General features: G+C 44.1%; 1 protein-coding gene across 5 annotated transcripts in view; it reads left to right on the top strand.

Moving 5' to 3' along the window:
- The window catches only part of TLK1 (tousled like kinase 1), a 289,858-nt gene that overhangs the window by 229,822 nt on the left and 41,038 nt on the right, over window positions 1–18,998 (top strand). For all 5 annotated transcript variants that reach the window (XM_069733125.1, XM_069733127.1, XM_069733129.1 and 2 more), the window contains 4 exons: window positions 6,400–6,471; window positions 10,720–10,795; window positions 16,387–16,433; window positions 17,215–17,310. In XM_069733125.1, coding sequence (XP_069589226.1) covers window positions 6,400–6,471; window positions 10,720–10,795; window positions 16,387–16,433; window positions 17,215–17,310 — 291 coding nt within the window. The remainder of the gene's footprint in view (window positions 1–6,399; window positions 6,472–10,719; window positions 10,796–16,386; window positions 16,434–17,214; window positions 17,311–18,998) is intronic.

Below are 18,998 nucleotides of genomic sequence, written 5' to 3'. Positions count from 1 at the left end.
AGGTTTTCTATAGGGTTGAGATCTGGAGACTGGCTAGGCCACTCCAGGACCTTGAAATGCTTCTTACGAAGCCACTCCTTCGTTGCCCTGGCGGTGTGCTTTGGATCATTGTCATGTTGAAAGACCCAGCCACGTTTCATCTTCAATGCTCTTGCTGATGGAAGGAGGTTTGCACTCAAAATCTCACGATACATGGCCCCATTCATTCTTTGCAGAGAAACAGCCCCAAAGCATGATGTTTCCACCACCATGCTTTACAGTAGGTATGGTGTTTGATGGATGCAACTCAGTATTCTTTTTCCTCCAAACACGACAAGTTGTGTTTCTACCAAACAGTTCCAGTTTGGTTTCATCAGACCATAGGACATTCTCCCAAAACTCCTCTGGATCATCCAAATGCTCTCTAGCAAACTTCAGACGGGCCCGGACATGTACTGACTTAAGCAGTGGGACACGTCTGGCACTGCAGGATCTGAGTCCATGGTGGCGTAGTGTGTTACTTATGGTAGGCTTTGTTACATTGGTCCCAGCTCTCTGCAGTTCATTCACTAGGTCCCCCGCGTGGTTCTGGGATTTTTGCTCACCGTTCTTGTGATCATTCTGACCCCACGGGGTGGGATTTTGCGTGGAGCCCCAGATCGAGGGAGATTATCAGTGGTCTTGTATGTCTTCCATTTTCTAATTATTGCTCCCACTGTTGATTTCTTCACTCCAAGCTGGTTGGCTATTGCAGATTCAGTCTTCCCAGCCTGGTGCAGGGCTAGAATTTTGTTTCTGGTGTCCTTTGACAGCTCTTTGGTCTTCACCATAGTGGAGTTTGGAGTCAGACTATTTGAGGGTGTGCACAGGTGTCTTTTTATACTGATAACAAGTTTAAACAGGTGCCATTACTACAGGTAATGAGTGGAGGAAAGAGGAGACTCTTAAAGAAGAAGTTACAGGTCTGTGAGAGCCAGAAATCTTGATTGTTTGTTTCTGACCAAATATTTATTTTCCACCATAATATGCAAATAAAATGTTAAAAAAACAGACAATGTGATTTTCTGGATTTTTTTTTCTCAGTTTGTCTCCCATAGTTGAGGTCTACCTATGATGTAAATTACAGACGCTTCTCATCTTTTTAAGTGGTGGAACTTGCACTATTGCTGACTGACTAAATACTTTTTTGCCCCACTGTATATATGGGGGCAGAGCAGGACCCAGACCCGACTGTTCAGACACCTGTCCATGGAAAGCAATATAAACTGAGTGCACCGCCCGAAAAAGGGAGCCGTACACCTGTATGTACAATATATAGGACCATTCTGATTGGGTGGGTACACCTTGTCGCGGCAGGATGGTGTTTGCTGATTTTGTTTATATCCTAAGTCATCTCATGCTTGTTTATGGCCACAGTGTGAATGTGCCCCTACAGATTGCACTTTTTATCAACATGTGCTCCACTTTATTTCTTTGGTTTTCCTAATTCTAAAAAAGGCCAGAAACCAAAACACATTGTATGTGGTGACGTATATATTACGTTAAAGCACGCACAACCATAAAGAAGTAATTTTTCTATAAAACCAGCCTTCTACAGATATAGGTTAAAGTCCACGGTGCACTTTTAATTCATTTACGGTCTTCTGCTTTTGCTTAAATAGGATCCTTTTACTCCCGAAAATAAGTTGGGAAAACCATAGAAGCTAAAAGCAGGTGTACTTTAAGGCCACGGTCAGTATTTGGTCCGTATTTTACATCAGTATTTGTAAGCCAAAACCAGAAAAGCAGAAGTATAATAGAAACACGTCACCATTCCTGATTTTGGCTTCCAAATACTGATATAAAATACTGACCGAATACTGAACGTGACCCTCCTGAGTAGTTAGTCCTTCTAAGGCCACATTCACACTCCGTATTTGGTCAGTATTTTACATCAGTATTTGGAAGCCAAAACCAGGAGAGAAACAATCTGAGGAAAAGTATAATAGAAACACGTCACCACTTCTGTATTTATCACCCACTCCTGGTTTTGGCTACAAATACTGATGTGAAATACTGACCAAATACTGAATGTGGTCAAAGGCTGGGTCCAGACAAGTGTATAAAAAAAGAAAAAAGGTTGTTAATCTGTGTTGCCATCCATATGCAATCCGCATGGCATCCTTTTTTTTTTTTTTTCTTTAATACATGAGCAGTTATTATAACTTAAAAGCCTAAATCCATTTTTTGTTATGTATACAGTTTCATATGTTCAACAGTTGCAATGTATCCATAAAACTCAGAAGCTAGTTGATCAGTCGGTATGGAATCTTTTTTTTTCTTTTGGCTATTTCATAAACTTGAATAAGCAAGTCTCATGTGAAATATGCATGCTGCAATTTTTAGTTTTCACATCTCCCTATTTAATAACATTGTTCCCAGCGCTGTTGGATTTTTCACAGTCCGCAACCGGGCCAGAAATCCGATCGTGCGAACGAAGCCTTACCGTTTACATCCCAATATTCCAATTGCTTCTGAGATTGTATGTTTATTTTTCTGTTTCCAGTGCGAACTACTACAGATGTATACTTACACTAGTAAATGCACTGCTGACAAACCATAATTTAATTTTTTTTAAAAATGATGCGATGAACAACAAATGAGAACATTCTCACCCATCATTTGCTCGATGCTGTTGTACGGATGCTCAGTGATTGCTTGATCTGACCATCTTTAACGCCGTGTTGCCAAAAGCTCATAGGTTTTATTCACGTGTCCAGTTTTCCCATTAGATATCGGTCCGTGTAATCAACGTCTTCTAAAACGGAGGTTACACTGACGCTTATGGTGTATACCAGTGTACACCGAGAGATGGCTGCAGCAGAAGGCACATGCGTGGACCGACGCTGGAGCCGCAGGACCGGGGAGTGCCCAAACAATTATACAGATGAAAAACGCGTAGGAAACAGATTTCAAAATCATGCAGTTTTCATCCTGAAAAATCTCCCTATCCATCCGCCATCGGTCTTGTGAATAAGATTCTCGGCTATATTCGTGTGTTGCATAATTTCTGCATCTAAAATCCCCGTGTATTTTCTGCACTTTGTCTCGCTTATTTATATATGCATTTTCTTTTGTTTTTGAAAAGCAGTAATTTAACTTACAGATTTAGGGCTCCATTGAAATTTGTGGGTACATCGTCATAAAAAAAAAGTGCTTTTCCACAACCAAAATTAACACTGCAGATTTAACAAAAACGAAACACAAAAACCATTCATCCAATGCCAATTTCCATGTGGATTCTGCACACATAAAAGGCAGCAGGTGGATGACATTAACTTATAACTCGTCCACTTTGCTTGTGTCGTGTGGATTTTCTGCAACATGTGAACGTAGCCTTAGTTTTTTAAAGCCGTTTTGACTTGGTCCTGAGTGACGTGACCTCTTGCTCAGATTATTGGAGATGTGGATATTGGAGGGGGGGTCAATTCATTTTTTTATAAATCAGAGTATAAAAGAAGGCGCCAACTGGTCATCTCCATGTCCCAGTCCATGTGGAGGAGAGCGCCGTCTCCGATCCTTTGTTACACTTTCATGGTAATTTATATCATGTGGCAGAGAAAGTCATAAGTGTTTCCCTCAAGTTTGGATTCCCAGAGCACAAGTTTCTTGAATAGCTTTAGGTCAGGGACTCCCATTAACCCTATCCTGCCGCTTTCAGCCATAGCTCGTTAATCCTTCCGTGCTGTCTTAATTAATTTGTGATGCTGTCAGAGCTGATGATACATTGAGAGCAAAAGCACGAAAAAAAAAAACACAAGATGGTTGAACTGGAGCAATCAGCTGTCGCATTAGTAACCCATCCTGCTGCAAGACTCGTCGCTTCCCGTCTTGGTGACTCGTAAACAGCGCATGTTGCCAGGTTTTAGGTGTCGGTGGAGGTTTCATGTTGTAATGAACTCAAAACAGAAGCAATTGTCGAGTGCTGATTCTTAGGAGTACGGTCTGGACGCCGACCATATTATGAGTCTGGGAAGATTTGTGGTTTGCTCGTAAAATGTCTTATTACGCCACATCTTAAAGGGGAACGGATTTATTGTGCTTAGGGGTTGTCTACTAAAGATTAACAAAAAAGAGTTGCAGGACCATGGTTTGAGCGGCACATCTGTACTCCGTGTCCGCCTGGCCAGGGTCCCGCGAACGTCCTTCACCGGCACTCGAAGGCGGCATCATGAGTCCCTCTGGTGTTTACAGTGCCAATGACGTGTAAATGCCAGAGGAACCCATGACTGAAGGTATTCGAGTACCTGCCGAAGAAGTTTGTAGGACCCTGGTCCGACTGCCACCGACTACCAGAGCAGATGTTGGACCAAAGTCCTGCAAATCTTTTTGATAATTTCTTCTTAACTATTATTTTTTAACTTTAAGATTTATTTGTTGATTGTACAGATAAAAGGCCCCAACTTTCTTTACGAAAGTGCTATTCAAATTTTTAATGGAAGGTTCGCTCCCGGCATACTCAATTCCCATAACCCTGGTCCAGCAGACAGGTCCATGGACGCTGGGCAAGATCTCTGCATATCGCCTCCTACCTGCTGACTTTCCGTCTCCTATTTTGATTAGCCAGCCTGGTGCACCGTCACGTGCGTGTCACTCCGCAATGTGACCCCCTGGACAAGGGTTCTGCATATTTATTTGCTCGTCTCTATTATTGAGGTCTCACCAGGCCGGCTAATCAAAAGAGGAATGAGAATACTTGTAGGTAGGAGGCGGTTGGCAAGGCTCCCATTCAGCGACCACCGACTAACGATCTGGCAGCTGGACTTGGGTCCTGTAAAAATCGATTCGCTCACTTCTACTTCTTAACGAATCGCGCGGTGTCTTACCACTGAGACCTCCAGCTGTGTGAGAGAACCCAGCAACAAGTCCTCAGTTTCTCTACAGCACCTCCGTAGGTTAAATGTAGTATTGCACCTTTTTGAGTGAAAATCAATATCCTGTAAGAAAAATATGCAGAAATGTCCTGTCCTCCGGACTGAAAAGCTCTATCAAATTGCTGCGGATTGATTTTTAATAGATCACATTGAGCTTGGTGTTCTCCTTCTGGCTGTTTCCGTAGCTTGATGGCTGTATTCTCTTTTCTGCTGTGTAATATACCTGCTGTCGGTTTTGCTGCATTTTAAGAGATTTGCTATTTTGGTAAAATACTAGAAAAGAAGATTCAATCCTTCTTCCTACCAGTGGAATGATCTTAGTCTTGGCCACAATTTGACCTGCGGTAATTAAGCCTCGTTGAATGCAAAGTCAATGAGCAGTTTACCTTCCCTGTCCACATGTACATTCCCTTCAGAGGAACGGTCAATTTGTGGTCTCCTGGGCTCTGCAGTCAGGAGTTTTTTCGGGAGACGACTAGAGATGCCAAGTAGAACATTTTAAAGGGTTGTCTTGGTGCTGAACAAAAAAAAAAAGATGCAAACGGTAAAAATAAAAATTGTACGTACCGCTCCTGCTTCCGCCAGTCCAGTGCAGATGGTTAGTAAGTCGTCCGTGCCATTCTTTAACAATCTGCCAATGATCACTGGCGCTGGGTAGTGACATCTCGGCACCTCCAGGAAAAGTCATCACTAGTAGATCATAAGCAAACTCTGGCAAGGGACCACCGGAGCATCCATGCCAATGATGGTCGGTTAGGCCACGTTCATACGGTCAGTATTTGTAAGCCAAAACCAGGAGTGGGTGATAAATACAGAAGTGGTGACGTGTTTCTATTATACTTTTCCTCTTATTGTTCCTCTCTTGGTTTTAGATTACAAATACTGATACCAAATACTGACCGTGTGAACGTGGCCTTAGGCTGCCATCACACTAGCAGTATTTGGTCAGTATTTTACATCAGTATTTGTAAGCCAAAACCAGGAGTGGGTGATAAATGCAGAAGTGGTGCATATGTTTCTATTATACTTTTCCTCTATTTGTTCCACTCCTGGATTTGGCTTACAAATACTGATGTAAAATACTGACCAAATACTGATAGTGTGACGACAGCCTTAGTGTCACATACGCATAATCTGAGCAGCACCACATTGGTACAACTCACAAAGACTCGTTGTGCTGGAGCAGAGAGATGGAAACATCAAGTGAATATAATACATTTTATTTTTTTTAATTACGCTTTTATCAAAATAAATAAAAATGATCTGCATTTTAAAAAAAAAAAATATCAAGAGGAGCTGATGTTGATGTTTGCGAGTTTGATGTTATCACAGTCACGGCAATGCTCATTTTCAATCTTTACTACTTAATTACCGGTAGTATTTTTTTTTTCTTCAGTTTTTGTAGTAGTTATTTCTTCTGTACAAAATGTGACCTTGTATCTTTTTTTGGCTTGTTGTGTATCCTGCTTGTTTTATTTATTTTGTCCTACCTGTGTATGCTCAACAGGCCTCAACAAACAATGAAAGCTCCAACCACAGCTTCGGGAGCCTGGGATCTTTAAGCGACAAAGAGTCAGAGGTATGTTTGCTGTGTGCGGGGAGATCCTGCGCTGTTTGCTGTGTGTGGGGGTTCCTGCGCTGTTTTCTGTGTGCGAGGGATCCTGCGTGGTTGCTGTGTGCGGGGGATCCTGCGCTGTTTGCTGTGTGTGGGGGATCCTGCACTGTTTTCTGTGTGGGGGTTCCTGCGCTGTTTGCTGTGTGCGGGGGGATCCTGCGCTGTGTGCAGGGAGATCCTGCGCTGTTTGCTGTGTGTGGGGGTTCCTGCGCTGTTTTCTATGTGCGGGGGATCCTGCGCTGTTTGCTGTGTGCAGGGGGATCCTGCGCTGTTTGCTGTGTGTGGGGGATCCTGCACTGTTTGCTGTGTATGGGGGATCCTGCGCTGTTTGCTGTGTGCGGGGGATCCTGCGCTGTTTTCTGTGTATGGGGGATCCTGCGCTGTTTGCTGTGTGCAGGGGATCCTGCACTGTTTTCTGTGTATGGGGGTTCCTGCGCTGTTTGCTGTGTGCGGGGGTTCCTGCGCTGTTTGCTGTGTGTAGGGGATCCTGCACTGTTTCCTGTGTGGGGGTTCCTGCGCTGTTTGCTGTGTTCGGGGGGTCCCTGCGCTGTTTGCTTTGTGGGGGCTCCTGCGCTGTTTTCTGTGTATGGGGTTCCTGTGCAGTTTGCTGTGTGTGGGGGATTCTGCGCTGTGTGCGGGGGGATCCTGCGCTATTTGCTGTGTGTGGAGGTTCCTGCACTGTTTCCTGTGTGGGGGTTCCTGCGCTGTTTGCTGAGTGCGGGGGGATCCTGCACTGTTTGCTGAGTGCGGGGGGATCCTGCGCTGTTTGCTGTGTGCGGGGGGATCCTGCGCTGTTTGCTGTGTGGGGGCTCCTGCGCTGTTTTCTGTGTATGGGGTTCCTGTGCAGTTTGCTGTGTGTGGGGGATTCTGCGCTGTGTGCGGGGGGATCCTGCGCTATTTGCTGTGTGTGGGGGTTCCTGCGCTGTTTTCTATGTGCGGGGGATCCTGCGCTGTTTGCTGTGTGCAGGGGGATCCTGCGCTGTTTGCTGTGTATGGGGGATACTGCGCTGTTTTCTGTGTATGGGGGATCCTGCGCTGTTTTCTATGTGCGGGGGATCCTGCGCTGTTTGCTGTGTGCAGGGGGATCCTGCGCTGTTTGCTGTGTATGGGGGATACTGCGCTGTTTTCTGTGTATGGGGGATCCTGCGCTGTTTGCTGTGTGCGGGGGATCCTGCGCTGTTTTTTGTGTATGGGGGTTCCTGCGCTGTTTGCTGTGTGCGGGGGATCCTTCGCTGTTTGCTGTGTGTGGGGGGATTCTGCGCTGTGTGCGGTGGATCCTGTGTTCCCGTATATTATACTTAGCATATGTTCATCTTCCTTTTCCTGGAATGAGAGGAATGTTAGTTAGTGCTCATAACACAATCTTGTCATTTCTAGTTTTTATAGATTCTAATCACATTTCACCCGAGACAGTGATAACCGCCATTCATGCATCAAATTTCAGTACTGGAAAGCCAGTGCTTTCTAATCATTGGATACCCATATAAAGGCTCATGTCTTTTGTTTATGTCCAAAAATGATAAAGGGCCTCAACATTTAGAATGTGACTAAATCAGCCCTTTATGAGGTTTGGTTAGTTTAGGCCATGTGCACGGCAGACCATACACAGACCAATTTTAGCCAATGTGCCCAATTTTCCACACTGACTGATGGTGGACGTGCGTAAAATTGCAGCACGTACTATTCTGATCCGCTTTATGAAACAGAATAGTGCATACAATATAAGCTCCTATACCCATCTGCAATTTATAGGAGCATTATGGAAACAGGAACACATGGGCTACTCGCACAGTGAACAAGTCTGTAGGAACATGCTCATACACCACCAAGAAACTTGAAGACACAAAAGCGCATAGTAAAACCAAAAACACTCAGTTTCAAAAAATCACAGTAATCCACAAGTGCTAGTAAAAAGATGTAAAAAACAGGGTTATTGGTTGATACGTTTTTTGCAAAAAATGTATACTAAGCTGCTCCACCAAACGTCAAGGTATACCCATATCAGAGCAGTCCTAACTGATGTATGCAATCCCTATATGTGGTATTTAAAAACCTGATCATTTGTATATTACCTGTGTGAACAGGGTTCAGAGAGGAAAAGTCCATGTGGACATGCTGAGTGGAACAGCTTTTGTGCAGATAGCCCAAGAGGAATGGTGGGTAACTCCCTAGTCTTGTAGACACAAGAGAACAATTATGGAAACAGGAACACATGGGCTACTTGCACAGTGAACAAGTCTGTAGGAACATGCTCACACACCACCAAGAAACTTGAAGACACAAAAGCGCATAGTAAAACCAAAAACACTCCGTTTAAAAAAATCATAGTAATCCGCAAATGCTAGTAAAAAGATGTAAAAAACAGGGTATTTGGTTGATACGTTTTTTGCAAAAAATGTATACTAAGCTGCTCCACCAATTGTCAAGGTATACCCATATCAGAGCAGTCCTAACTGATGTATGTAATCCCTATATGATGTATTTAAAAACCTGATCCTTTGTATATTGCCTGTGTGAACAGGGTTCAGAGAGGAAAAGTCCATGTGGACATGCTGAGTGGCCTCTTGGGCTATCTGCACAAAAGCTGTTCCACTCAGCATGTCCACATGGACTTTTCCTCTCTGAACCCTGTTCACACAGGTAATATACAAATGATCAGGTTTTTAAATACATCAGATAGGGATTGCATACATCAGTTAGGACTGCTCTGATATGGGTATACCTTGACGTTTGGTGGAGCAGCTTAGTATACATTTTTTGCAAAAAACGTATCAACCAAATACCCTGTTTTTTACATCTTTTTACTAGCACTTGCGGATTACTTAGATTTTTTGAAACTTGAGTGTTTTTGGTTTTTACTATGCTCTTTTGTGTCTTCAAATTTATAGGAGCATGTGGAGCTAATCGTGTTAGCAAAATGCCCATTTTGTGATACGGCCACCTAAACCCAGCCTTAAGGGAATATTTAGGATCTGTTAGGGGTATTTTCACATGCAGTGTCTACACGGCAGATTTTCCGCTATCTGTCGAGGATCAGCATTGTACAGTAGATGGGATTTTATGACACCTCGTACACTCGCTGATATGACATGCGCAGAAGAAAACGTAGCAGGTTCTGTACGATGGACACCCATTTGTACATACCCCAATAAGGCTGCAGGAAATTACGGTGCTTGCATCGGACATTGGAAGAATAATTAGGTTTTCCAATATTGCAGAAGAATGCAAGTTTTCAGAGAAACTTCAACACTATTGCAACATGTGAACAGAACCTTACATTTTGTTAACATGGGATAATAAGAACAGATTGTTGGTATCAAATTAGGGGTTACTATAAGCCCAAACCCTTAGAATAGACACCGTACCACAGCTCTGTAGTGTTTGTATGTATCAGTACATTCGCCACCCATGAGTCCTAGGACTGCTGAGGCTTGTTCATTAGAGCTTAAAGGGAATCTGTCACCAGGTTTTTGCTACTGCGGCATTATATAGGGGCAGAGATCATGATTCCAGCGATGTATCATTTACTGCCTATAGTCTTATTAAAATCCCTATTTTGTCTGCAGTTCTCTGAATGTTGAGCTCTGTATGAGCCCGCCACTGATTGGCAGCTTTTGGCCTATGCACAGTGTACAAAAAAAGCAGCCAATCAGTGGTGTGGGTGGGGTTATGCTGCTCTCTTACTAGGTGGCAGAGTCCCTTTATGCACAGGTCCCAAAATATTTTTTTATAGTGTTTATGCACCTGGCCTTAATATAGGGATGAGATGCCTATTTTGATCCTTCTTATGCCCCAGATTTCATAAAAGATCTGACAAACTGATTGTGGCGTGCTCCATTAGAGGAGATGTTCTGTCCGGGAAGCATGGAGTCTAGCGAGAATGTACCATACAGCACCGGATGGAGGATGCACGGCTCCACAATCTACTTATGTACAAGCCGCCAGGTGCATGAGCCCCTAAAATCCGTGCCAGGTCCCTCTTTGTCTGGCCCTTTAATTGGCACCATGTGGCGCGCACCAGTGGTTCATTCGTCCAGGTGTCACAAAATGCCCAACGTAAAGGACAGTCTGTCCCGGTGACACGAGATGTTCAAGTGACATTTTCTGCTTTTGTAAAATCCGCTATCCTCGATCTATTATTTTTCCAGTTTAGTTCAATTAATTGTAAAAGATTCACTCATTCTTTTCTTTCTATTTGATCATTTGTTCCAGACTCCAGAGAAGAAACAGCCAGACTCGTCAAGAGGGAGGAAGCGGAAAGCGGAGAATCAGAATGAAAGCAGTCAAGGTAATGTAAATATTTAAACTGAGTATTGAAATGGAATTAATTATACAGCACAATATATTCCGCCTAATGTGGTGTAGTGTATGCGAAAGCGAATCTTCTCCATTCAGCAGCATGTCGTCGTAAGATCTACCATTCTGTGCTGCAGCGCAAAAGTTCTACCTGCAGCCACCACTAGAGGGAGTTCGTCTGGAATGGCGGGGTGCGACCGCTGGGACCTGCACCGATTGGTGGACTGGGGACATTTTATCCCCATTACAAAATGGAGCAACAGGTCAGATGCCCGACTGCCGCCGCACTCATTCTCAGTAGGACTGTCCTAAAAAAAACAAGTGCAATTGCCGGCAGCCCTAAAGGGAATGATTGATAGAGCAGTTGGGCATGCACACAACAGGGGTAAAAGTTCGCCGTTCTGCCAATCTGTGCCGGTTCCAGCAGTCTGACCACCTCCGATCAATAAGTTATGATTCTGTGGATTGGTGACCACTTCTTTACACCAGATGACCCCTTTAAAAATAAATAAATAAAACAAAAAATTAGAAGAAAATAAAAAAAAATATATAAATCTAAAATTTTGACGCAGCATCCTTTTCTTAGTTCAAAATAAAAATGTAAACAAATAGATGTCTAAAATAAGATCTTTGAACATATAAATTTAAACGGTATGGTAAATGCCGTGAAGAGAAAAGAAAAGTGAGATGCCAGAATTGACGATGGTCAGTACCCTAGGATCAGCCACAAAAAAAAATAAAATGGTGATAAAATCCTCAAAATTGTTTCTATAAAAATGTCCGCTAACCAAAAAAAAAAACAAAACTCCTCACTCCATTGACAGAAAGTGTAACAGGTCTCAGAAAATGGTGACATAATTTTAAAAAAAAATTTAAGGGTGTGTGCTCACGTGGGTTCTGCTACGGAAGCCACCTTAAAAATTGACCAGAAAAGGCTAAAAAAAAAAAAAAATCCCACTAGCGGTTTATTCATTATTCAATGGAGGGAAAAAAAAACTAAAAAATTACAATAAAAAAAAGCCTTACAAAAATGATGGGAAAACACCCCAAAAAATCTATACGAAAAACGCTGAGAAAACGACTGTGAAAATAAGGTACGGGGAAAAAAAACTCCATAGTCTTCCTCTTGAAAAACTTGTCAATTGTGCCTGTGTTTAAAAGATGTCGTGTGCATGCAAGGTAGGAAAGTTTTTTGTTTTTTTATTCTTTGCACAGTTATGCGGTAAATAATATAAAAACCAATGTGCATTTGTTATTGCTTAGTCGTTCTGACTTGGAGGATTATGTTTTCAGGCCATTTTTAAGACACAATGCAAAAACAAAGCCCCTAAAACTATGACAAAGTCCCTGTGTGAATGGAGCCGTGGCGAGCAGGTGTGACCACTGCTTCATTCGCGGTTTCTGGGAATGGCAGAGGCAATGCTCACAATCGCTCCATCCACAGCGGGGGCTTTGGACACCTGGTTCTTCGGAACGGTAGAGCTGTTGGATTAGGTCGGGCTGAGAATTCCGGCCATAATACGGATGAGAAAATCCACCTTTCCTCGGTCCACTGATTGGCGGCTACACAAGCCAAGTTCCCCGCTGCGCTGTATGATCGCTCCCGCTGTGTGACGTACATGATCCCATTAATCACCATTGTACAGTTACCTGATAATCTATGCAGGACGCCTGTGATGCATTCTTGTTATTATTCTTTCCGTCCGTCTCTTATTCTCCACCACCAAATGCTGTTGGCTCACTTTCAGATTGATCCATTAATTTGACAGTTTAATACAGAGATGAAGAACAGAATAATTTAGCTTTTTGGGGGGTTTGGGGCGCATTAAAAATAGATGTCGATCCAATTTATTTTACAAACTCTCTTCAGGGTCGAGTTCATTATTGAATTCTGCTGCCTGCGGCGTTCCTGTGTGATCGCGGTGATGTGATGTAGGTGACATTCTGTCTAATCATCCGCTAGCTGCCGGCAGCGACGTCCTCGATCCATAGACCGGCACCGTGAAACTTTTGCATTGTAGCTGAGAAGTCGGTTTTATCCTCCCGTGTACAGCAGCATACAACACACGGTCACGTCTCTAGATATGGAGAAACTGCACTGTGTGTTTTAGGGCCTTTCCTATACAGTATTGGGGGTACAGACAGGACTGTGTGGGGTTTTCCTAGGTACCTGGCTCACCCCCACACCATAAGAACACACTTGTACTTTGGAAATGATATACCAAAAAAATATTTACCGGCCACCATATAGCCACATTGTTGGGTAGGGGCGCTGGCTGGGGTCCATAATGGCTCCAGGATTTTGTGCAGGTTAATGCGTTACGTCTTGTTAGCTCAGAAGTGTTTCGGGATGTAATACTGTCACCTATCCACAAAGTGGAAGATGATTACTAGATATGTGGGGTCCGGCTGCCATTTTCTGCATTCTAAGTTTATGGGACTGAGAGGTAAAACAGGCGGCTTTCTCCAACAATCCCCCACAGAGGCGCCTAAATATGGAACGCGGACCTGTTCTACAGAACTTTGAGCAGAGGTGTATCTAGGGTTTCTGACACCCGAGGCAAGAATTCAGTTTGGCGCCCCCCCCCCAGGACATATCCTGAAGAATGTAAGTCTGCAAGGACAGGGTCCTCTCCCCTCTGTACCAGTCTGTCACTGTAAAATGAGTGAAGTGTCCATGTGACGACTACTGGAACCTGCAGAGCTGAATCCTGACATCGCAGCTTCTGAATTCTCACAACTAATGCACTGCACACTTTTAGGATTCTCCCTCGCCGGTGGACAGTCATGTCAGCACAAGCATGTGATTTGTATACCTCTGGCCACATTGCGACTAGACGTGCCCGGCCTCACTCAGTTCATTTTCATTGACGGAAGCCACATATGTCTAGTCAGCACGTGACCGCATGAATGTAAATCACCAGCACGAGAGAATCCTGACAGCGTGCAGAGTGCACTGTGAGAAGTCAGGAGTCTGCAGTCACAAAGAATGACTGCAGATTCATCACAAACCTGGACATCCCCTTTAATGCTCCTAACATAAATAAAACATGAGAGTTAGTCAGTATCACAAATAACATTTACATCCAGGTACCTTATAGATGATGTCGTCTCTGGAGCCGTTCTCCTTCTTTTCTTCATCTTGTCCAGACCCCATGATGAGTTTTCTCATCCACAGCCATCTCTGCAGACTTCCATCTTCCCCGCTATTTTGCAGACAATCTCCACATGATGCCCTTAAAGATACAAGTGTCATTTTAATTCTCCTGAATAAAAAATTGCCCCTCACTATATTGTCTGCACAAAATATGACCCCAACTACTATGTAACTAAGGGTGGCATTATACATAATAAGTACGTACACTCTATATTAAGGGACTGTGTTAGCCATAATAAGTGATAATAATGTCTTCCTCCACCTCCCCCTGTTCCTAAGTCCATTATAAGTTCCCCTTCCTCCCATCCCAATACCCCACACCCCTCATTGTCCCCCTCCCCCGCATCCCATTATTGTCCTCTCCTCCACCCCATCATTGCCCTCTTCACCTCCATCTTGATATCATTGCCCATTCCACCACCTCCATCATTTCCTCCTCACCACCACATTATTGCCCTTTCCACCACCACCATCATTGCATTCTCCCCACCACTCCATCATTATTCTTTCCACCACCTCCATCATTACTTTTTCCCCCACCACCCCATCATTGCCCTTTCAACCACCTCCATCCTTTCCTCCACCCACCCCCATTATTGCCCTTTCCACCACCACCATCATTGCATTCTCCCCCCACCACCCCATCATTGCCCTTTCCACCACCTCTATAATTGTTTTTTCCCCTACCATCCCATCACTGCCCTCTCCATCACCCTCATCATTGCCCTTTCCACCACCTCCATCAAAGCCTTCTCCTCCACCACCCCCATTCATTGCCTCCTTCCTCACCACTCCCATCATTGTCTTTTCCATTACCACCATCATTGCCTTCTCCCCCACCACCCCCATCATTGCCCATTCCACCACCCCCATCATTGCCCATTCCACCACATCCATCATTTCCTCCTCCCCCACCATCCCAGTCATTGCCTTCTCCCCATCATTGCCCTCTCCTCCCCCTACACAGACACACACAGCACCATTCACCCCCGCAGCGCTACACACACATACACACACACACTCACTGCTCTGCTGCTGCATCACCGTCCGCAGCCTCTGCTCTCTGGCACATCCGGCCGCTGAATGATTACGTCATCCAACGGCGCTGCTGTCTGTGTGAGAGGAAGCACGGGCACGCTGCCGCATCTCTATGCCGGCTGTCAGTTTGACAGTCGACACAGAGAACAGCCGACTCTCAGTCTGGGGGGCCTGACTGCACCCCCTGCTGGTTGCGCCATCTGATAGATGCGTGGCCCACCTAACTCCAGAATGTTTGTCCTTCACTCCGGCCGGCGGACGATCACCAGTTAGTGAAGAGGTGCTGACATGTATGCGGCAATCTCCATTCATTGCTATGGGAATTCCAAATACAGCCGAGAATAATGTCTCCTATGGATGGATCTGCCATCCATGTCTCTCGTGAGATCACCCCTTTATATATGAATATTTCTAGGAATGTGAAAGCAGATGTAACAAGGATTGTGCGTCATAACATTTAATAAACCTTATTAACTGGAAAGGTCCAGTACAGTAATCAGCAATAGTAATATTACTTAAAATTGCCAATAAGCTTTATAAAGCCAAATTCCTACTTGTGGTAAAAGACGATGAGTACGCATCAGTACAAACGTAAGAAAAAAATAAGAAACTTTATAATATAGATTAGCAGAGAAATCTTCTTCCTCCTTGTCGATTAGATTTTTCACTCTCAATTTAGAGGTAAAATCTGTGTTCAGTGAAGACAGATTATTACATTACTGAGATGGCGGGAGGTGATTAGAGGATTGTATGGAGACGGGAGAGTAGGAGGCAGACACAGACAGCTCTGCCTTAACCTCTACCTACCTTTTTTTTTTCCTTACCATAAATTTAACCAACTACCGTTTCAGGAGAATGTCTGTGTGTTCCGCTAGCTCCGCCCACCTTCATGGAATATTATGAGCACCAACTGCCATCTCCAATCTCCGTAATGTGACAATCTGTCTTCACTGAATACAGATTTTACAGATTGAATCCTTGTTTCGACTTTGAAAATTAGTCCAGAAGGAAAACGACACAGATCTATGTCTGGTAACATAAATTACAAGGTTGCTCATTTTCATATGTGCAATCGATTTAGGACCTAAAAACTAAAAAGATGGCTACTTTTAAATTGTAAATACCTAAATCGGCGACTGACCTCTGCTTGATTTCCCGACTTGGATGTGGCCGTGGCCGTGACATCTATGACAATTCTCTTACTATTTGTGTGTTTGTATGGACCCGTAGCTCTATGAAAAAAACGATTCATCTGTTTTGTTTTTTCTTTTATTATTATTATTATTTATTGTTATAGCGCCATTTATTCTGTGGCGCTTTACATTTCTTTAAATGCGATTGCTCTTCTTCAAATTGTCACTAATTCTTTCTCGCTTTCTTTTCCTTAGGAAAGAGCAGTGGTAATCGAGGTCACAAGATCAGTGACTATTTTGATGTAAGTCAGAGATGAGCTTTTTTTTTTGTTCTGTGAATCATAATTAAACGATATATATACATATGTACCTTGCAAGGATATGCCATCACTTAATGACTTATAGGTCCTACCTCTGAGATCCCAATGAGCCGGAGATTAAATGGAGCACATCTTTATATCAGCGTGGGGTTCCCGGCCCCTCACCCCATTCACTTGAAGAGAGCTAGTGGGGGGAATAGCCCCCTTCAACCTCAAGATCTGAGCTCCAAATAATCATTATAAAGGGAGTTAAAATCAATATTTTTTATTATTAATATTTAATTATTTTCTGGGCATTTAAAAGTTATGAATTTCTGCATTACGTTAATTTGCATCCCTCTCTCCCAAACACAGTGCTTCAGTGCTCTTTCACATGGCCTATTCCTGCTGCTTTCAACTCGATCTGTACACTATATCCAAAGAGTCTGTGTACAGGACTTTTCCTGTCTGAGCCTTTTTGCTCCCACACTCAGACAGGGAAAGTCCCGTACACCAAGTGTTTGAAAAAAGTGTACAGACATTGCTGAGGAGCAGATGAAAGCAGCTTCTAAAGGAGCACTGAAGCATAGTGTTTGGATGAGAAGCAAGCAAATATATTTACTAAAACATTCATAGCTTTGTAATGCCTGGAGGATAATCAAGTAGTAATAAAATTGTTACTTATTTTATGTAGTATATCCTAGCGATTTCATAAGGTCGGAACGCGTCTTTAACTTGTCATTGATACACGTCTATAACTCTCCCATATTTCCATGTCTTTCAGTATCAAGCTGGGAATGGCTCCAGTCCTGTAAGAGGCCTACCTCCTTCTATACGGTCTCCACAGAATTCCCACTCACATTCCACACCTTCATCTTCTGTGAGTCTTAGGGCTGCATGTATTACTGGTGTTTTATTGGGTGTATGGTTATGGAGCTATGCTTTAAAGCCCCACTCCAGTGGTTTGTTTTGTTTTTTATTTCATCGGTGGAGTGGTGCTACGATCTATGTTCTCTAACCCTGGTAATACACATACTAGTGGGGGCGTGGCCTGAGTGTCCATGTGAGCGGACGTGCGGCAGAGAGCTCCCGCTGCTGTGCATTATAAAATCCTGTATAGCCGCCGCTGAACGGCTCCAGGGGAGGCTTACCGGCTGCGGGGTGACCCAGAGAGCTCGGCGGTGCTGAGCGGCAGCTGCGTGAACGGAGAGAATGACTAGGAGAAGGCAGAAGGACGCGGGAGCCGGGGATGCAGGCGCAAGCCAAGATGGCGCCGATGCAAGGGAGAAGGCGGATAAAGAGAACGCCGCATGTAAGAAACGCATGGAGGTGGCGGCAAAGCTTCAGCAGTTTGTAAGAGTGGAGGCTGCAGAGGAGGAAACCGGAGCTGATACAGAGGAGGAGGAAGAGAACTCAGCTGGAGAGCATGAGGTACTACAGGGGAGACAGGAGAACAATATGGCGGTGGCAGTAGGGGGACCTGAGGACATGGCGCCAGAAGCTGAGCCTACCCTGAGAGACGTTTTTGCGTTGGTTTCTTCATGTAAACAGTCTCTGACCCAACAGATACAGGAGGTTAAGGGGGACATAGCCCAGATAAACGCAGCCATGCAGAAGATTGACAAACGTGTGGGGGAGGTAGAGGAGAGAGTGAGCACTGTAGAAGATCATATAGTGCAGCTGCAAAAGGCTGAGAAGAAGTTCACTCAAGCAATAGCTGAATTGGCGGCAAAAAATGAGGATCTTGAGAATAGGTCCAGAAGAAATAATATCCGCATAGTGGGCATCCCTGAAAAAGCTGAAGGAAGGAATCCAACTGAGTATATTGAAAAATGGCTGTTAGAGACTTTTGGAGATACGGCGCTGACAAAAGTGTTCGCGGTGGAGAGAGCGCATAGGGTCCCACCGAAACCACCTGTCCCTGGAGCGAATCCCCGTACCATGCTCGCCAAAAACCTAAATTACAGAGACAGAGACATTATCCTGAGGAAGGCTAGAGATATGACGGATCTGACAGTTGAAGGCCAAAGAATTGCGATTTACCCAGACTATTCTGCCCTGGTTCAGAAACAACGGATGATGTTCACGGGTATCAAGAGACGGCTGAGGGAGTTGGGAGTGCAGTACTCCATGATGTTTCCAGCAAGACTGAGGGTGGTGGCGTTTGACAAAATTCACTTTTTTCAGAAGCCGGAGGAAGCTACTCAGTGGATTGACATTAATGCTAAAAGGCTTAAAGGAAAAGGAGACTGAAACTGAGGGGGGACTCTGAATGCGATTATTTCTCTGTCAGTTGGAAAAGAGACTTGTAATTAACAACTCAGGGGTTATGGGATGTGAAAGCTGAAGGGTGGAGCTGGGTTGTAATCAGCTACAGTTAAGGGAATGCTATAATGGCTGCTGGGGTAGGGGGAGGAAGGGTAAGCGGCGTATTATAAATTTGTTTAGGTTTCTTGTATTTGCAGGTTAATCAATGTTGAAATCTTGTGACATGTTAAAGAATGTATGGAATTCTGCTATGTACAGTGGCGGGAGGAGGGTTGGGAAGGTACTGCCAATCGGAGTGTT

This window comes from Ranitomeya imitator, chromosome 7 (assembly GCF_032444005.1).
Source record: "Ranitomeya imitator isolate aRanImi1 chromosome 7, aRanImi1.pri, whole genome shotgun sequence".
Taxonomy (NCBI): Eukaryota; Metazoa; Chordata; class Amphibia; order Anura; family Dendrobatidae; genus Ranitomeya; species Ranitomeya imitator.
Note: the sequence above shows the minus strand (reverse complement) of the source record. Positions and strands in the feature narration are given on the sequence as shown.